Source organism: Carassius carassius, chromosome 19 (assembly GCF_963082965.1).
Source record: "Carassius carassius chromosome 19, fCarCar2.1, whole genome shotgun sequence".
NCBI lineage: Eukaryota > Metazoa > Chordata > Actinopteri > Cypriniformes > Cyprinidae > Carassius > Carassius carassius.
In genome coordinates this window covers 2,203,981-2,225,473 of record NC_081773.1, presented here as the reverse complement: position 1 = coordinate 2,225,473, position 21,493 = coordinate 2,203,981, and the positions used below count along the sequence as shown (strand labels likewise).

The following is a 21,493-nucleotide window of genomic DNA, read 5'->3' as shown; positions in this document are numbered from 1 at the left end:
CTCAAAATGTTATTTATGCATCATTTTGCATAAATACGTCCAACGTTTAGTTGGAATGTAAACAAAACGTTCTTAGAACATATTTTGTCGGCTGTGATTGTCTTGTTTTAGGGTTAAAGGAAACTTAACACATTATATCCTGTCAGAAAATGAACAGAAGCTTTTCAGTCAATATGAAAAAACATAACATTTTCTCTCTTTCATGCTTGACATACAAATGCATCTCATAATTGCGCTCCACTGCACTTTATTTAACTGAACACATACATTACATAATTCACATACAGACATTCTCAGCATAACCTGTTCTTCTCACAAGACCTCACCTCATTAAAAACAACTTCAAACCTCAATATAAACCTCAGTTTCTCACACACATGCAGTCCACTGTCCTAAACATATCAGTGCAGAAAGTTCAGATTACATCCTGAGTTAAAAACAATCAAGCACACATTCAAATAGTGCCCTCAGAGTCACAGAAAACATACCTCAAATAAAGTGAGTGCTCAGACACTTACCTACAGTAGTGAGCGACCCATGAGTGACAAACTGAAGTGACTCTATCTGTCTTTTTCTCACAACTATTAGCGTCTAATACAGAGAGCTCAATACGACAGCATGCTGTAGTGTGTGTGTGTGTGTGTGTGTGGTCCGAGCGGCAGGCAGAAGAGAGTGCTGATGTAGTAAGTGTGTGTGTGTTTGTGCGTGTGTGTGTGGGGCTGAACGGGCAGATGACCCCCCCCCCCACCAAGAGCAGAGTGGTTGCTAGGCAATTTGAGTACTCCAATCATCATGGTCTGATGACTACTGACTGCACATGCACACAAACATACATGTGTAAAAAACATATTATTGTTCAATAGGGTTGAAGTTTTATTAATAACAATTACTTGATAAGCAATAATTTATTTTAATAATTCATTGTTTAAGATGAACCTGCACACAAAGTAACTTTAACACTTAACACAAGCATATCTGCAGGCTTACGTGCTTAAAATTGTGTTTGTTTGTTCCGGCATGTTAAAAGTAACAGGGTTTCACTTAATAATTCAGTATTTTCAAGAAGATGGACACAGGCATAAAGTGTAAGTACTCTACCATCTGGACTGATGTATAATGTATGAGATAATGAAAATCACCTCAAAATCAAACTATGAATCACTTCCAAAAACCAGGCTCATCACCTTATTCACTTTAAAGTCATCCACAGAAAATACATCACTCTTTACATGAGATTCAAAATTGAACTACAATTCCAGGTACTTTTCTTCATATTTTCTGGGAATGTCAGATTGTTTCTAATCAATGGACTCATACATTTTAAAATTGTCTACATCCCCAATCCAGGATTATGTCTTCTTAATGATGACTCTGATTTATGTGTGTCAGACTTTTGGACCAGTTTTGCCCCCGTAGTCCTTCCTGTGTTTCCTTATATGGTCTTGGTTCTGTCTTATTAGTTTGATTAGTCATCCCATGCACCTGTGTTTCCCCAATCATACCCTGTATTTAAGTCCTTATAAAGGCTGCAATGCCCATCGCGAGGGAGAAAGCCATGGACGGTGAAACGGTGGACGGACCACTGCCGTGGCTGAAGGTGAGCTGATCAAACATATGGGACTGCTGGACTTTGAGGGGGAAAACAGAGCTAGAAATCAACTTGCCCCCTCTCTTCTCTCTCCTTGGTCCCAGCTGATCCCATCCAGCCCTGAGGGGGCTCCCATTTCCCAGTCCAGCCAGGAGAGGGCTCTGATCCTTGAGGGCAGCCCTGAGAGCCCCCGAGGCTCACGAATGCACATCCACCCACCCGCTCCTGCCTCCTCCACCGCTGTCATCTAGCACTCAGCACACCATCTGCACGGTGTGAGCCCCGTGGGTCTGCCATCATCCAGGGTCTCTGCCTCCAGACTCCGCTTCGGCCTGTAGATCCAATGGCTCCACCTAGGCTTCTAGCTCCCTCACCTCCACCTTCACCCTATCGATCCACCAGCTCCACTGGGCTCCCTTGTCCCTCTGGCTCCACCTTGGTCAGGCGGCGACCCACCATCACCTTTTGATTAGTCATCACATGCACCTGTGTTTCCCCAATCATCCCCTGTATTTAAGTCCTAGTCTGTGCAGTCTGCCTCTGTCTACACTTGTTGCTTAAGGCTCCTGTTGTGGATTATTCCCAGTGCTTCCCTGATTAAAGACTGTTAAACATTTCCTCATGACTCCAGCATGTTTCCTCTACAGCATGACGTGACAATGTGCAAGTTTAGTGGAAAAGAGAACGTTATTTGTTGGTTTTACAGCTGCAAAGTAATACTGAACTGTGGAACTGGTTTACACTGAACATGTGTGCAAAATAGGGGTGTCACAATATATATTATATTTTGTTTATTTTTTTCTTTTTGTCTGAAAGTTATTGCCACTATGTCTGTTATTCCTTCTTCCTTGATTACTCACACACACACACACACACACACAAATATATACATATATTATAAACATACTTTTATACAAGGGGGACTGGGGCTAGTTGTCTCACTTTTCTTCAGTGAAAATTTCTCAGGGAAAATGTATTTCTGAAATATAGTTTCTGTATTGACACAAAACTCTATGACCACAAAAAAGCTGGATATTTCCATTAGCCTGCAAAAAAATGTAATAAATAAAATAAAGGATAGTAAGTTATCACAATGGGAACTCGTTATTTAATACACTTATCTGAATAAATTAGTTTGAAACATGAGTCTCTAAACAAAGCCAACTTTCACAATATATCTGGCATAGTTTTACAAAGAGGTCTTATTACGAAAATAATATTCTTAATTCTTTAAATCACGAATCAGCTGAATCATTTAAATCAGTAATTAAAAACAATGATTTAAAATGTATTTTAAAGTAAAACTTTCAATTTGACATTATTACAAAGTAGACTTTTCAAAAGTCTAATTAAGCTTCAAGAAACAGTTGTGAAAGTGTTTATCTTTAAATACACTTAAGTGGCCTTTTGTTTCATTAATATTATCTGCAAGTATTTTTTAAATACACTTTTAAGTAAAAAACAAATAAAAAAAACCTTTAAGTGCACATTCAGAAAAATTAGGTGCACTTCTTTCTCACAAGCATTGACATTTATCACTCTGTAAAACAGACACCTAAAATGTGCCTGTATCATGTCATCATGAACAGGCACAGAACTGATTATCAGACTGAATGAGAGACACAGAAATGCTCTTTCACACACTGAACTTTCAGCAGCATCATTAGAGGAAGAGGAGATGTTTGCTCTTATAGCAAGTCATCTGAGCACTTGCTAGCGTTGCTCTGGACAACAGCAGTAGCCATGTGTGCTGATGGGACGTGGAAACAGACACACCTGCTCTCCATCACAGATCATCAAAGGACTGTGACCCAGTGAGTCATTCATCCTGGACATACATTACCTGTTACATTAGGGCATACAGATCAATTTGTACAGCATACAAATCAACATTATCCACAGCAAATTGGGAGTCTCCAATTCAAATTCTCTAGCATCTCCAAATGCCCAAATCTGCACTCATGTTTATACTAATAACTTTTGAATTGTAGAGCCCTATTCAGTCGGAATTACAGTATGGCGTGGAATGTCACAGATTTGGCTAAATTTTGGCTAAATAAATCAAAAGTAGGTCATTACACTTGAGTCAAAACGCGATATGGACAAGTGTCTGTGAATATTGAACTGTGAAAAGACAATTTAAATACAAATCCTGCATATTCTGCGTCCCTCTGTGTGAATGTATGGCGCAGACGTGCAGTTTGGTTTGCTGAACACATAAGCAGTGTTTTCAGCCTCTGCCGCCTGAATATATAAGTACATTAATTTACACACAGGCATAATCTCTGGAACTGCTCTGAGAGTCACTTCATGAGAATTTTACTGTCATATCACATGCAAACAGAAACCTAAAGGTTTTCACAGCAATCCATCAAAATAAAAGTTTGGTTTAACTTAAAGAAACCCAAAACCATACCGTCCAAACCCCCGACACTGCATTCATGTCATACGTGGCCCCCCAGTCGGTGGTAGAGGCATCCGTGTAAACCACAGCATGTCTGGAGACCTCTCCTGCCCGGAAAAATGCAAGGTCTGACCACGGGGTGAAGATTTGGTGGCAGGCCAGTGAGTGCCGCGTTGCCATCCCCACCTCAGGACTCGGCCTTATATTGAAGCGGTCTCATATATATCCCCCAGGAGCCTCTGAAACTGTTTTAACAGTTTCAGGCAGTCCAACACTGACTGCTGCTGTCTGTTCGACCTAATCCAACTCCATACAGTGAAAAGAGATCCTCTGAATCGGGAAGACTTTGCTCTTTTCCCAGTTGACCCGAAGGCCCAACCGGCTGAGGTGCGAGAGAACCATTTCCCTGAATTCACACAACACAACACACAGGACGCGTTTGCAGTCCGCTACTGATCCGAGGCTGTTTAAGCCACAAAACACAACATTTGTCCATTATTTTGATATCAAATCATGTAAAAAAATAAAAAAATAGAATAAATAACAATTCAAAAAGCTTTTTCAGCATTGTGATACTCTTTCATCACAGTACAGTAACAATCTTTCATAGACATATTTAAATACAAATATAAACAACGTACTACTCATGCATTTGACTGTTAGGTTTTTATAATAAGTTGCTGAAACAAGCTGCAACACATTTAAACACAACATTTGCCTACTTTTCTTGTTAGGACATTTCAAATTAAAACCCACCACTGACAGAAACAGTCGACTCTCGTTTAAATCTTTATTACACGCAATCCAACTGGTCTTAAATAACTTTGTTTTTCTGCCTCTATATGCATATATAATGTATGTAAAATATATAATGTATTTTACATATGCATGTAAAAAGTTGCTCTTTTTCTTGTTTTAAACCTAGCCAAAACCCATGTGTTGCGTGTGAAACACAGTAGGCTTTAATTAGTATCCATTTATTGTGAAATGACCGCATTTACATGTCAATCGATGTTCATTTTTACCGCGAACAAAGCGATGTCACTTTAATTCAGTGCATGCAGCACAGCAAAAATAGACTCGGTACGCAAACGATCGCTGCACTGCTGCAGACGCACTGCTCCTGGAACACACTGACGGACCGCAACTGCGTGCAGTGTGAACGCTGGAATCTGTTAACATGCTTTTTTAGAAATTGCTCTTTTAAAGGGTCATGAACCCCTTGTGTGGCCCTAACTTAACTTCCGGTAGACTTCCAAATAGAATCAATAACAACAGCCAAGTCCCTCTAGAGTAGATATTTTTTTTTGATAACAAACAAAATATGTTTGCTGCTTAAATCAGGTGGACTTAATGAAAATGGTAATTAATTATTTCCGAGCAGGAGATGCATAAAGCGCGAGAATTAGAGGTTTCCCCAGTAACAGCTGTAAACAAAGCAGAGCTACGATCACAAACGCTGCGTTATCAGGCATATAACATGCAAGTCTTCCTTCAGAAATAGTGTTATAAAAACACCCGTGCCTCGTTTTGATATTTGAACATAAATGTAAGGAATTATTATTATTAAACGTGCAGTACGTAACGTTACTCATGTTTTTTCTACGAAGCCTTTCTGAAAATCGTTCAGTTTTAAAATCGTGGCGAGTCTCCAAAAATAAATAAATGTATGGGAAACACATCCCGCAGCACAACCACCTGAGCCCTCAGTCTACTCATCACCTTGACTTTAATTGCGTTTGTAGAAGGCAGCGCAACCAGACTGATATACACAACACAGACCGGAAGTTAACTTAGGGCCAGGCACGTGCGCCCGATGAAACCGTCTATACCAACAAGTACTGAAGTAAATGTTCTTGCAAATAGGTTATGCACAGATGCAAACATGTGAACGGTACCTGTGGCTCTAAACTCATACATTCTGCAGGAAGTGTATGGCACGTATCGACAGTTGTTTGGAGATATTCAAAACCTTTCCCTCAACAGGTCTGTTTTTTTTAGTTATTGCAAAAAAGATTATTTGACGTACTGACTTTAATGTGAACATTATATTGATACACTGTTCAGTTTTATAAGGAACTGGCACGGTGTCTTTCTTCAAAAAAAAAAAACTAAAATGTTTCTTAAACACAACAACGAGTGACACGAGTGCTGCTTTCCAATGCATAAATACTGGGATAGCTCATGCAAATCACGGTGCAGTTATTGGATTAGACGAGTCCTTTGTCATGTTAGAATGCTCATGAATAATGGGAGCTCAACCCAATGAAATAAATGCCTAATGTGCAGCCACGCAGCCAATGAGCACTCAAATGACTCGGTTTACGTCACATGCCTTGAACGTAACTTTTTAAACAGAATGAACGAAATAGTCCCAAAAAGCAAAAAAATGACCAGTTTCCACTTTGTCACCTATTTTGTGACAGCTATTACTGATTTAAGCAATGTGCAACACGTATATATCTGTTAACATCTCAGAAAATGTGTTTTGGGGTTTCATGACCTTTCAATGTGCTGAAACTCAAAGGGAAGATGGCCGCTAGCAACACAGACAGGGGGTAGGGCAGCCTGATGTGTGCAACCCACTCAACACGGGAAAACAACAACGCTGAAGCGCAGTACTACCAACACGAAGAGCTCTCAAAGAACGGACTGAACTTGTTCACTTTTCCTCAAGTAGGAAAGTCAGGTGCAGAACGAAATGACCGCTTGGCTCCAAACTGAAAAGCTGAGTATGTCTTGAACCTGCTGCCTAGTTATACTAGCACTGCGATCAGCAGCAGCTGGATGCAATCATCGCATACCAATGTGCATTGTCTTGTTTAGTTTACACTCGAAGTGGATTGCTCTCTCTATGCGAGATCCCAATTTGTAGGTCATTACCGACGTGCCGTCGAGAATACAGACAGAAAAGAAACAGCATTTATTAGATTTTTTTTTTGTAACAATATAAAAGTCTTTTTTGTCACTTGATCAATTTAATGCATTCTTTCTTAATAAAATATTAATATTTTTGTGTTTTTTTTAAGTATTGAACTTTTTTACACCATTTATTAATCTAGTTTAATGTTAACTTGTAAATACACGTTTGTTCATGAACATTCATGTTTGTTCATAACACACTATGAAATGTTAATGTGCACAACTTGAGTGTTCAAAATATATATCAAAATGCATGTTCTTCTTCACCAGTCCAGGAATATTAACAGCCCTTCCAGACACATTCAACAATGCCATCTGAAAACAAAACGCTGACACACAAACTGGTTGATCTGGGAGGATATTTTGGCTTGAAGTAACCCACCTCCAAACACTCAAAGACCTTGGATAAAAAATAGTGGAGCAGCAAAGCCACACTGAATTTGCATAGTTCGTACGGACACGCTGCGTATGCAATGGAGTTTAATTCAGAGACAGGCAGAGGTCTGCGCTGTGATAGGATCTGTGTTTGTCTCAGATTAAAGACCAGCTGTTGCTCTATAAAGGCACAGAGACATGCTGCTTCAAAAGAGACCACTGTCATTCAAACAAAAATCACAATTACCCAGCACAGAGCTTCTGCTTTGAAATAGAAATGAGTTACTTACAGGTGCTGCTGGTTTCTGCCAAAGCTGTCTTTTATCTATATGAATACGGTTTCCTCTAAATGCCAATGAGCAGCCAAAACAGGAACACCAGGTACTATTTATAACATTGTTATACTGGTAATTAATTATAATTATATATAGAAATAAATATAAGTTGGAGATGCACTTTGTATTGACCAAGATCATGTTATGTTGGCCAACATATTGGTTATCGCAATAAATTATTTATTCTATAATTAGTGTCAGTCAAAATATCAAAGCATATAACTTTACCATAGAAAATATGGTAGCAACATTTTAAGTTATATAGATTTAACTTAAATTTACAGTAATGTACTATTTACTAAAATCTTTTAGCATTCATAATATACTGACATTCAACTTAAAAACACAGGTAAGAAAAACTCACATGAAAAATCTACATTAATCACAAGTATTACAACAAGATGAGGCAAATATTAATATACAGAAGTGCCATTTACACAAACACCATCATGTTAACACACATCATACTTAAATAATGCAATAAACATTAATTTAACAACATAAGATGTAACATAAAACCTTCATGCACATAACTGATAAGAAAAAACGAAGAAGAGATTACATTTCTGAACTTAAAGTGACACACCGATACTTCTGGTAATGTCAATTTATGTTTGTATGTAAATAAGATGACTTTTTAACTTCCAAAAAACATTTAATAGTATTTCAAGTATTTTAGTATATTATTATGTAAAATTAAATAAAATTTCCCATTAGATCTATTTTAGATCTAGATTAAGGGAACATTGCATTAGCCAGTAAAGCCAATTTTGTATTTACAGTAACATTTTTTATAGTGTTTTACCATTAAAAAAATATAATTTATTATATAACCTAATTTATAAACTATACTGGCTATAGGATTGTTTTTCAGAGAATCCAGTATACAAAAAATTATGTATATTATATCCTTAAAATTCTGTAAATTCTGTCATCATTTACTGAGCTCATGTCATTCCAATCCTGTATGACAAAAGAAAATAATTGGAAGATTGTTATAATTAGACAGTTTTGGTTCCCATCGACGGCACTCTGTGGACAACAGACGTGAATGTAACCAACATTTTTTTGGTTAGTGACATTTTGAAGAATTAAGTGTTACTGGTGAAATTAACTGACATGAAGTGATTTGGGAACCAGATCTGTGTTCCTTTTGCCATACCAGTTTACTACTAATAAGTATCTATTTCACATTCAGATTAAGTTTAATGTTGATGTAATGATTGTACGCATGTACAGCTGATGTTTTAAAATATTTCAAAAGCTCAAAATCACATTATAGAACCTTTTTTGTTGTATCTTTGCACATATAGTGTGTGGTTATAATAGATGGGTGTAAGCTGGTGTGGGTGAGATGGAAACATGGTCATCCTGCCCATCCCAAAATCCCCCTAAACACACACACAGACATCTACTCAATGTCTCTCTGGTTTCCTGTTAGTCAGCTCTCAGTGCAACCCACCCAGTGACCCAGCATTACACTACACACACACCTCTCTTTCCCATCAGCAGAGGGAAAATTATCTATAACTGTAAACGGAAAGGAGTCAGAACACATCTGAGCAGTCATTTGCTATTTTTGTTCATGCAAACTGTCTCTACACAACTGTAAGAAATTATGACACAAATCATAATCGTTTATTATTCCCTTGAAATTGTAACTGCGATTATTAATTATGATTATCACAATTTACATTTACGCCTCACATCACAGAGGTCAGCTAATTCTCAGCACATAGAGACTCTTTCACCTAGATATCACACTATAGAGACTGTGTCTGTTCCCCGAACTAGAAAATACAAAAAACGTCCAAACCAAGTTAAGATTAACAATTTAATTGAGGTTCAACAAATAAAAAACTGATGCAATATGGATAAACAAATGATAAAGCTTGGCTTAGTGAATACCAGATCCCTTTCTACGAAAACACTTTTTGTAAATAATATGATCACTGATCATAATATAGATGTACTCTGTTTGACAGAAACCCTGCTAAAACCTGATGATTACATTATTTTAAATGAGTCCACCCCCCAAGATTACTGTTATAAACATGAGCCCTGTCTAAAAGGAAAAAAGGGGAGGTGTTGCTTCAATTTATAACAACGTTTTCAGGATTTCTCAGAGTGCAGGCTTCAAGTATAACTCGTTTGAAGTAATGGTGCTTCATATAACATTATCCAGAGAAACAAATGTTAATGATAAATCCCCTGCTATGTTTGTACTGGCTACTGTATACAGGCCACCAGGGCACCATACAGACTTTATTAAAGAGTTTGGTGATTTTACATCCGAGTTAGTTCTGGCTGCAGATAAAGTTTTAATAGCTGGTGATTTTAATATCCATGTTGATAATGAAAAAGATGCATAAGGATCAGCATTTATAGATATTCTGAACTCTATTGGTGTTAGACAACACATTTCAGGACTTACTCGTTGTCGAAATCATACTCTAGATTTAATACTGTCACATGGAATTGATGTTGATGGTGTTGAAATTATTCAGCCAAGTGATGATATCTCAGATCATTATTTAGTTCTGTGCAAACTTCATATATTCAAAATTGTAAATTCTACTTCTTGTTACAAGTATGGAAGAACCATCACTTCTAACACAAAAGACTGCTTTTTAAGTTATCTTCCTGATGTATCCAAATTCCTTAGCATATCCAAAACCTCAGAACAACTTGATGATGTAACAGAAACTATGGACTCTCTCTTTTCTAGCACTTTAAATAAAGTTGCTCCTTTACGCTTAAGAAAGGTTAAGGAAAACAGTTTGACACCATGGTATAATGAGCATACTCGCACCCTAATGCAGCTGGAGGAAAACAAAACTAGAGTATCGCATCAGACAGTGCACTATAGACCCCCTGAGGAACAGTTCCACTCATTCTCTACTATAGGAGAGGAAGAATTGTATAAACTTGTTAAATCATCTAAACCAACAACATTAATGTTAGACCCTATACCATCTAAGCTCCTAAAAGAGGTGCTTCCAGAAGTCATAGATCCTCTTCTGACTATTATTAATTCCTCATTGTCATTAGGATATGTCCCCAAAACCTTCAAACTGGCTGTTATTAAGCCTCTCATTAAAAAAACACAACTTGACCCCAAAGAACTAGTTAATTATAGAGCAATCTCGAATCTCCCTTTTCTGTCCAAGATACTAGAAAAGGTGGTATCCTCACAATTTTATTCCTTCTTAGAGAAAAATGGTATATGTGAGGATTTCCAGTCAGGATTTAGACCGTATCATAGTACTGAGACTGCTCTCCTTAGAGTTACAAATGATCTACTCTTATCATCTGATCGTGGGTGTATCTCTCTATTAGTTTTATTGGATCTTAGTGCTGCGTTTGACACAATTGACCACAACATTCTTTTGCATAGACTTGAACACTTTGTTGGCATTAATGGAAGTGCATTAGCATGGTTTAAATCGTACTTATATGACCGCCATCAGTTCGTAGCAGTGAATGAAGATGTATCCTATCGATCACAAGTGCAGTATGGAGTACCTCAAGGCTCAGTACTAGGGCCGCTACTCTTCAGGCTTTATATGTTACCCTTGGGAGATATCATCAGGAAACATGGTGTTAGCTTTTACTGTTATGCTGATGATACTCAGCTCTATATTTCTTCGCAGCCCGGTGAAACACACCAATTTGAAAAACTAATGGATTGCATAGTCGATATAAAAAACTGGATGACGAGTAATTTCTTACTGCTAAATTCTGAAAAAACAGAGGTGTTAATTATAGGACCTAAAAACTCTGCTTGTAATAACCTAGAACACTGTCTAAGACTTGATGGTTGCTCTGTCAATTCTTCGTCATCAGTTAGGAACCTAGGTGTGCTACTTGATCGCAATCTTTCCTTAGAAAGCCACGTTTCTAGCATTTGTAAAACTGCATTTTTCCATCTCAAAAATATATCTAAATTATGGCCTATGCTCTCAATGTCAAATGCAGAAATGTTAATCCATGCATTTATGACCTCAAGGTTAGATTATTGTAATGCTTTATTGGGTGGTTGTTCTGCACGCTTAGTAAACAAACTACAGCTAGTCCAAAATGCAGCAGCAAGAGTTCTTACTAGAACCAGGAAGTATGACCATATTAGCCCGTTCCTGTCAACACTGCACTGGCTCCCTATCAAACATCGTATAGATTTTAAAATATTGCTTATTACTTATAAAGCCCTGAAAGGTTTAGCACCTCAGTATTTGAATGAGCTCCTTTTACATTATAATCCTCAACGTCCGCTACGTTCTCAAAACTCAGGCAATTTGATAATACCTAGAATATCAAAATCAACTGCAGGCGGCAGATCCTTTTCCTATTTGGCGCCTAAACTCTGGAATAACCTACCTAACATTGTTCGGGAGGCAGACACACTCTTGCAGTTTAAATCTAGATTAAAGACCCATCTCTTTAACCTGGCTTACACATAACATACTAATATGCTTTTAATATCCAAATCGGTTAAAGGATTTTTAGGCTGCATTAATTAGGTAAACCGGAACCGGGAACACTTCCCATAACACCCTACCGTATGTACTTGCTACATCATTAGAAGAATGGCATCTATACGCTAATATTTGTCTGTTTCTCTCTTGTTCCGAGGTCACCGTAGCCACCAGATCCAGTCTGTGTCCAGATCAGAGGGTCACTGCAGTCACCCGGATCCAGTACGTATCCAGACCAGATGCTGGATCAGCACCTAGAAAGGACCTCTACTGCCCTGAAAGACAGCAGAGACCAGAACAACTAGAGCCCCAGATACAGATCCCCTGTAAAGACCTTGTCTCAGAGGAGCACCAGGACAAGACCACAGGAAACAGATGATTCTTCTGCACAATCTAACTTTGCTGCAGCCTGGAATTGAACTACTGGTTTCGTCTGGTCAGAGGAGAACTGGCCCCCCAACTGAGCCTGGTTTCTCCCAAGGTTTTTTTCTCCATTCTGTCACCGATGGAGTTTCGGTTCCTTGCTGCTGTTGCCTCTGGCTTGCTTAGTTGGGGACACTTCATCTACAGCGATATCGTTGACTTGATTGCAAATAAATGCACAGACACTATTTAACTGAACAGAGATGACATCACTGAATTCAATGATGAACTGCCTTTAACTATCATTTTACATTATTGACACTGTTTTCCTAATGAATGTTGTTCAGTTGCTTTGACGCAATGTATTATGTTTAAAGCGCTATATAAATAAAGTTGACTTGACTAGACTTGACATTGAATGATGTTTATACCATTGTTTGATGCAACGGCATGCCGCATTTTGTGTATGAAAATAAACAAGCTAAAAACACTCTTACTGAAAAACTTTTCATAGTATAAAGCCTCAAATGTCAAATATACATCGGATTGGTTTCTTCTTTAAATTATAAAATATGAATGGTATTATACTGTTTTACTAAAATTTAAACCATAGAAAAACACTTACGATAACATGTGGAAAGAAAAAACTCATCTTTAATATTCTATTTAAGTACAGTTTTGTAGTGTACTTGATATACTTATCACTCTTTACACGTGTCTTTAACTACATGTTTGTATGTTTTTATAATCAATGTCATTATGATAATGGTATAATAACTAGAGGACTAAGCTACAGTGACCATAGAGTGACCTCTCTATAACACACTACCATGATGCTTCACTCCAACAGACAGCGCTGACCATCACTGATCTGTTCAGGAGCTTAGCACACAGACATGCATTCAATCCAATCAGCACAGCACAACATGACTGACAGCCAGTGAAGATCCAGCCAACAATAACCTGCACCTTTAACTCAGTAGACGAGTGTGTGCCATTGTGTGAGTGTATCTACTGTACTCACAAAACTATCAAACAACACTACCACAGTTGACTGTCAAATTCAGAAGTGTTGTGTTTCAAATGTACACTGCTGTAAAATCTCAATGCAGAGCAGTTAGTTTCCAACACAATTAAAACCTATATAACAAAACACAGACTGACCAGAGGCATGTTTTTAAAACCTGTCTACAGTGTCTTTCAAATAAAAAAATGTACTCATTGTCAAATAAGCAGGAATCACCACATCAAAACAGCCATACTTATATATCTTTATAAAAGATTAAATTATATATAGATTATAACTGCAGCCAGCCAGAAACAGAAATAATGAGTTAAGACATCACCTTAGAGTTATAGCAGATACAGCAGAGAACTTCTGTTACTCCTCTACGTTTCCCAGTGCGCTTCACACACACACACACACACACACACACAGACACACACACACACACACACCACACACACACACACACAGCAGAGGGACTGTCTTGATATCTTTCCTCAGCCTTCTCCTTCCTTTCCTCTATTTTTGTTTCTCTCTCCTGTTTTCCCTGTCTTCCTCTCATTCTGGTGTAGCTCCAGGCTGCTTTGTCCTTCTCTGACCTGCTCCAGTAAAAGCTTCCCATCAGGCCCAGAATTTCTGATTGCCCACGAGCCAAAAGGAACAAAACGAGAGAATGAAAGACTAATATAGAAATAAACCCACGGGCCTGAAGAGCAGAAGCACTGCTGCCTCTTCTGCCAAAGACTGAAAAGGACAAAAAAAAATCTTCTTCATCTGTTGTGTTTCTAAGTGATAGAAAAGTCCTGAGTGCTGGGAAGAGAGAACAACACGCCTAAAATCCCCAGACTCTCTACAGAAAGATACAGAAAATATACAGTTATAGCGTGACCCTAAAGCAGTGTTTCTCAACCTTTTTGACTGCGAGGCCCTCCATTATTCAAGACCTGTAAAAACATTCATATTTCCAAAGCCACATAGACTCAAATATTTTGGGAGCTGCTGTAATGATAAATCTGCCTACTTCAGAAACAAGGATGTGCAGTATAATAAAATAACTTAATAAGTTAATTTTAAGTACATTTAAACAGTTACATTCCATAATTACAGACGTTTTAATAACCAAATGCTCTTCATGGCCTATGAATTTGCATGTCTTTTCCAATGGCTTGAGAGGATGGGATAAGACATCTTCATGATTAGCTATTTTAGCTTATTTTAAGGCTGTTTTAATCCATATCTATCCCCCTTGGAAGTGTGCTTAGGTCTCCTACTGACGCCTGACTTCTGGCTCTTTATTAGCTGCATTGAGACCAGAGATTCCTTCACTGCCTCCTGCTGCCCACTGAGGGGAAAGCAGCTAAAACACATAACTTTGTGCATAAGTTGCAGCTCGTAGGCAAAGTGTAGAGCTGGGTATGAAGTGAAATGTCTGGCATCACAAAACCATCCTATTTTCTTACTTTCTGTAACAATAGGTTGGGACTGTCAATTCAAATTCAAATTCAATTCAATTCATTATTGTTTTTATATGGCTGTCCATAGTTCAGTACACTTTTTTTTAAAAAAGGGCACTGTGTAATATACTCTAAACTATATCTTAAATGATTGTTTCAATAATCTTTTGTCATGTTTTAAAGGAAGTGCACTTATTTTGATGTACTGACTAACATGCTAAAACACATTCAAATTACTTGATTAGTTTCAACTGTAGCGTGTTATTTTATATTATATTTAAGGTTAATATATACACACATACATATGTCCACCTGTGTTTATATATATATATATATATATATATATATATATATATATATATATATATATGTATGTGTATGTATGCATGTATTAAAATGCAACTTAATCATTACAAATGTGTAATTACAAATACATTTGACAAATACATGAAAAAAATATACATAGGTCAAAAAATACTGTTAAGTTGAACTAATAGCATTTAATACGGTAAGCACTTTAATATAATATAAGACCTTACTGTAAGTTTATTGTTATATTAAAGTGTATTACCATAATAAGCACTCTTTTTAAAAGTATGCTAAAATGTATTTTACCAATATTCAAGTTTCCACTTGCCTAATTTAGACAAAATAAAACAACAAAACATATGCATACACCTTTAATGGTGGTTGTTCATATAGGCGTCAGTAAACTGTCCTACCTCCCACAGGCTCCTAAAGTCCCTCTGCTCAATCCGCAGAAGTTCACTGAACTCTCGGGTGACGATGGTGGCATGGCGCGGCGTGTTGTCCAGAATAGACTCCCCAAAAGCTGTGCCGATGCCCAGCGTACAGATAGTGACAGCATCCTTAACATGAAGAGAGACACAGATCAGAACAAACTGAACAGAATTGAGCTGACACTGAATAGTTGATACTGTAAGCTTTTGAGTGCTCCATCTCCGCACGTCTAAGGAGACCTGTTAATGTGATGTAATAACAGTTATGTAAATGATGATTTACATAACTGTCCTTGATGAACAATAGTGAATGTGTGAGAATGCGTATGTTCTATTAACAAGTGAAATTTATTTATATTAGTGCTTTATATAGCAAGATTTACACCGCTTTACAAAAAATCATGTTGCTAATATTTATAATATTTTTATATATTCATGCATTATAGTCACATTTAGCAGATTAGAGCTATGTTATAATACAGTTTACATTTACAGCAATACAGGCGATCAAGCAGTGTCAGATTTGCTTTATGGTTCATATTGCTTGACATTAGTGTGCTGTACATATGCAGATGATGTTTGCAGACGAGCTGTTAGATAATATAGTGTACATTTTGCAACAATATACAATTGCAGCAATCAAGCAGTTAAGATTTTCTTTGTGACCCTGGAGCACAAAAGCAGTCTTGTTGCTGGGGTATATTTATAGCAATAACCAACAATACATTGCATGGGTTTAAAATGATTGATTTTTCTTTTATGCCAAAATAATCAATATTAAGTAAATAGATATTTTGATATTTTGTAGATATTTTTGTAAATTTCCTACAGTAAATATATCAAACCTTAATTCTTGAAGAACATCATTTGGACAACTTTAAAGGTGATTTTCTCAGTATTTTGATGATTTTGCACCCTCAGATTCCAGATTTTCAAATAGTTGTATCTCAGCCAAATATTGTCCTATCATAACAAACCATACATCAATGGAAAGATTATTTATTCAGCTTTCAGAAAACCTAATGACTGGTTTTGTGCTCCATGGTCACATCTAGTAAATACTAAGCGAGAATATGTTTGCATAAGAATAAAGCTGGATATATTGATTGTAGTTGTATAGATCATTATCACTTATTAATTCACTAATCAAGTTATTAATTTGTCATGTGGTGATATTCAGGATTCTGAAAGATAAGAAGTTAAATGATGCACATTAATAAAAGGCCTAAAATGTATTATACAATAACTTCTTTGATAGTTCAGACACAGGATAAGCTCTGTTCACTATCATTTAAAGGCAGGGTAGGTAAAAAAATGTATAAAAAACTTTTTTTCCAAATTTGTTTAAACTTTATTTATATATCAATACATAATTAAAATGTAAGTACTCTGAAAAAGAAAGTATAAAAATCGAGTGACTGTAAACCTCTCACGACTGTTTTAAAGACAGCTCATTATTTCCATTCACTCCACCCCCTCCCTTCTGGGCTCCTTCCAAAGCCTCTACTACGGCTCGCTAAGTAATGTTATGTTAGCTATATTACGCAGCTACGTGTGCTAATGACACATGCTTCATGAAAAAAATATGTATGATCAAAATACAAAAAGAAAGATTTACCTGTCCAGCAGAAATAAAGCCATCAAGGAGTCACTTTCAGCCCCTTGAGTTCCCTCAGTTCTCGCCATCGCTGGAAAGCCACGCCGATATAAACTCGCGTTTTATTTCTTTGTTTATCCAAAGACTTTTTATTCATTGCCTTTTCTTGTACTGTTACTGTCTTCCTTTTTTTGCCTGGTTTGCCTTCACTAACTGCATAGGCTGGTACTGTGAATTTTGCTTGCTGTTTCTCTGCCATTGTTTTGGTATTCCTAGGATCCGTGCCTGTTGAATTCCTCAAATCAAACGTGCACGCGCAAGTGGGCAGGTCGTGTGGCAAACGGGTGGTTGCCATGGTTGCGAGAGAGTGACAGTCGCCTAAGCCAATCCTATGTTTCGTCCCGAAATGGAAATAATGAGCTGTGTTTAATACAGATTAAACGGTCTAGAGTCACTCGATTTTTATACTCTTTTTATCAGAGTACTTACATTTTAATTATGCATTGATATATATAGAAAGTTTAAACAAATTTGGAAGAAAGTTGTTTATACATGTATTACCTACCCTGCCTTTAAACACAGAACTGACATGACAACGTACCTGATGGTTTGCAGTTTCTGAGACTTTGACATCTAGGGAACCGGACAGGACGGTGTACCAGTTAGTGCCAATGTCACCCTGCCTGTACACTAACACACACACACACACACACAGAGAAGGTAGTGCCCTATTGAAAAAATCATATCATTACACTAGACCCAGTCACGATGCAACCATGTGTGAAGTAAATCTGTCAACAAACAATGTTTTCACATCACATGTAGGCCTGTATGTGTGAGCGTGAGTGCATGTGTGTGTTTTGGACTGACATGTGATGCCTTTCTCCAGACACTCGCAGAAGCCACACAGACAGATCTGCTGAAGTAGAGCAGGGTGGAACTTCTCAAAGGCCTTCACACTTTTCAGACGGGCCAAGATGATGTCCACATCCTCCCCCGAACGCTCCTCCGGTCTGCATACACAGAAACACTGCTCTCATGGCTTTGGCTTTTGTGTGTGTGTGTGTGTGTGTGTGTGTGTGTGTGTGTGTGTGTGTGTGTGTAGTGTACTATGGTGGAGCTGTTCTGATTAGAAGTCTGATTAAGAAATAACTTCTTTTCTCAGCTTATATCCTCGAATAAGCGAAATCCCAGAATTTTATTTGACACTATCAATAAAATAGTTTCTCCAACTAGCCCTCAAACAAATGTGTTAACTAAACCTGACTGTAATGAATTCCTTCACTTTTTTGTTAATAAGATCAGTGATGCTAGGGCAAACACTAGGGCCCAGAACCTTGCCTGTGAACTGTCTCCTGCTCATTGTTGGTCCACCTTTACACCCGTGACATTACATGACATCAGCTCTCTGCTACATTTTATGAAATCATCATTTTGTCCTATGGATGTTGTCCCTACTGTGCTATTTGTACAAGTATTTGACTCCATTGGTCCCTCTATTGTTGAGATGATAAATTCTCCACTTTTAACTGGTGTTGTTCCTAGTTTTTTTAAACATGCTGTTGTAACGCCTGTACTTAAAAAAACTAATCTGGATCCGCTACAACCTATAAGCTATAGGCCAATATCTAAACTTCCATTCATGTCAAAAATTCTAGAAAAGGTTGTAGCAGAGAAACTCACTCTTTTTCTAGAGAAACATGAATTATTTGACAAATTCCAGTCTGGTTTTCGAAAAAAACATTCCACAGAAACGGCATTACTTAAAGTCTTGAGTGATATTATGATGTCAGCTGACTCGAAAGAATATACAGTGCTAGTTTTATTGGCCCTCTCATCAGCTTTTGACACCATTGATCATAGTATTATGATCAATAGACTTTGTGATCTGGTTGGTGTGTCTGGATCAGTTTTAAAATGGTTTTCATCCTACCTGACTGGTAGAAGCTTTAGTGTTTATGTGAATCAGATTATGTCTGAAACTGCTGAGTTGTCGTGTGGGGTTCCCCAGGGTTCTGTCTTGGGACCTATTTTGTTCCTCTTGTACATATTTCCTCTTGGTCAGATAATTAGTCAGTTTAGTGACATATCTTACCATCTGTATGCGGATGACATTCAACTGTATTGTTCCTTTAAGGTAACTGAGTTCTTTAAATTGTCTTCTTTAACCAACTGCCTGACTAGTATCAAACAGTGGTTGTGTGAGAACTGTTTGCTCCTGAATTCTGACAAAACAGAAACACTAATTATTGCCCCTGAAAGTAAAATCCCTAAGATAAAACATATTGGTGATTTGGGCTCGTCTGTCCAACCGAGCCTCAGGAGCTTAGGTGTTGTTTTCGAGTCAGCTATGACTGTAAATGCAGCCGGTTTTTGAATTTATTTTGAAAATACGTACCTTTATTTTGACATGGTTAAAAACTGGAAGTAGCGCCTGTAAGCGCCGTAAGCCACTCACGGTGACCAAAGCGCACATGTAGCGGTGATGTTACCTGCTAGTTTGTTTCTTTATCACTCCATGCTACGTGGTGTTTTCTACAACTGTGTGTGAGTTGAAGAATCATATTTTGTTTGACTGTGAAGATTGCTTCTGGGAAATGACCCGTTGGTTGAGAAGCAGGCTAAAGTGGTCAGTATTTCTCTGTATTCTTTATTAGCATTCGCTACAGTGCTAAGCCATGCTATTTATGTAATGATTGCAATGTTTAATGTTGTCTTTTATTTTTTCTACCTGAACTTTTAGTTCTACGGTGTTAATAAATATCTGTAAATGGAACCGGAGTCTCGCATTCAATCAATGGGCGGCATAGTAGAACACTTCTGCATCGGTAAAGACTCCGAGCGGATGAAGACGGACCAGTTGCAGGCCACGTGCGGTAAAGGAGAGGCCATCATATGAATGTGAACTGTTCGTGTGAATCCAAAAGGCGACGGACAAGGCTACACAAGCAAGCATGTGAGAGTGTCTTGAAAGTAGCGCAAGTACTGCCATTATAACACACGGACATTTCATTTGTGTTTTTTTTTTCTTCTTAAAGCAGCAGTGGACATTCTCTTTTCCTGCAATTGATTATCTAGCAAGAAACTAAGTAAATAAGTAAATTAACCATTCTCCCAGTTGAATCTAAGATGTTGTAAGTTAATATCAAAGTATTGTTCCTACAAGTGAGTTTTCATATTTAGACTGTGCCAAGAGTTTTTTCACACTTAATTAATTAATAAAGTTAATTGCCTTTTTTATTATTCATTCATTGAAGTGTGTTATTATGATACTGTAGTGTTTGTTGTACAATATTCAAAGGTTAAGCTAAGGTATTCAAAGAGATTTATATTTACATTTAATTTCATTTTCAACATTTCATGTTATTTCATATTTGCACACATTAGAGAACAGAATACATTTTATTCAAATTATCAAATTATTTATTTTATTAGTTAATTAAATCAACACATTTAAACCTCTGTACATTTAATATGTCACACTCAAAGGAAAGCACTTTTCCAACTGAAGAGGTCACTCTTGGAGACCTTCAAGAAGATAGTGACGCAGAGCAGACTACCCTATCACAGCAAGTTGATGCTGATGAGCAAGTTGAAGACACAGCGCAGGAAACACAATCTCAGGTTGGTGCGAATGATACACAACTGCCTCCTGGAATTAGGAAATCTGGACGCACACAAAGGCTCACTGAAAAGGGAAAAGCTTTGTTAGATGACAAATTGAATGATCTAAATGTGAGATTTGTAAGGATGTACAGAAGATGGAAGTATCACATCAATGGCTTAAAACGGTCCATTAAGAATAATGATGCTGATGATCTGATTGATGAGATTCTAAATGAAATCAACACCATTCAAGTTGACATGGACAATACTTACCTCAAAATAAGAGCCATTTCAAGTCCTGAACCTGACATTCGGAGAATGAATGATACATGCCAGGCATTCACTAGGATTGCAAATACAAATGTTCAACGTTTCCGCAATGGTGACGATTCAGAAATCATATCTTGGCATGATGCTAAGTCAGTGTTTGACAGCACAGTTTCTAGTGTTTTCTCAGCTAAAACCGCTAAGTCAAAAGCTTCTTCTAAAGTATCCAGACATTCTTCCATCCTGTCCCTTAATGCAAAACAAGCGGCAGCTGAAGTTGCGGCTACGCAAGAGGTGATGAAGATAACAAATGCACAACATCAGCAGAAGGAAGAAATTCAAAGACTTGAGGTGGAAGAAC

General features: G+C 37.5%; 1 protein-coding gene across 3 annotated transcripts in view; it reads right to left on the bottom strand.

The window, feature by feature from the left end:
• The window catches only part of LOC132094858 (rap guanine nucleotide exchange factor 4-like), a 94,692-nt gene that overhangs the window by 60,885 nt on the left and 12,314 nt on the right, over positions 1–21,493 (bottom strand). Inside the window, exons 2-4 of one of the 3 annotated variants that reach the window (XM_059499489.1) lie at positions 18,130–18,272; positions 17,861–17,949; positions 15,645–15,791 (exon numbers count right to left, since the gene is read on the bottom strand). In XM_059499489.1, the coding sequence (XP_059355472.1) occupies positions 15,645–15,791; positions 17,861–17,949; positions 18,130–18,272 (379 nt within the window). Of the gene's footprint in view, positions 1–518; positions 681–13,808; positions 13,874–15,644; positions 15,792–17,860; positions 17,950–18,129; positions 18,273–21,493 lie in introns of those variants that run through there. The other 2 variants (XM_059499491.1, XM_059499490.1) reach the window with 2 other exon arrangements.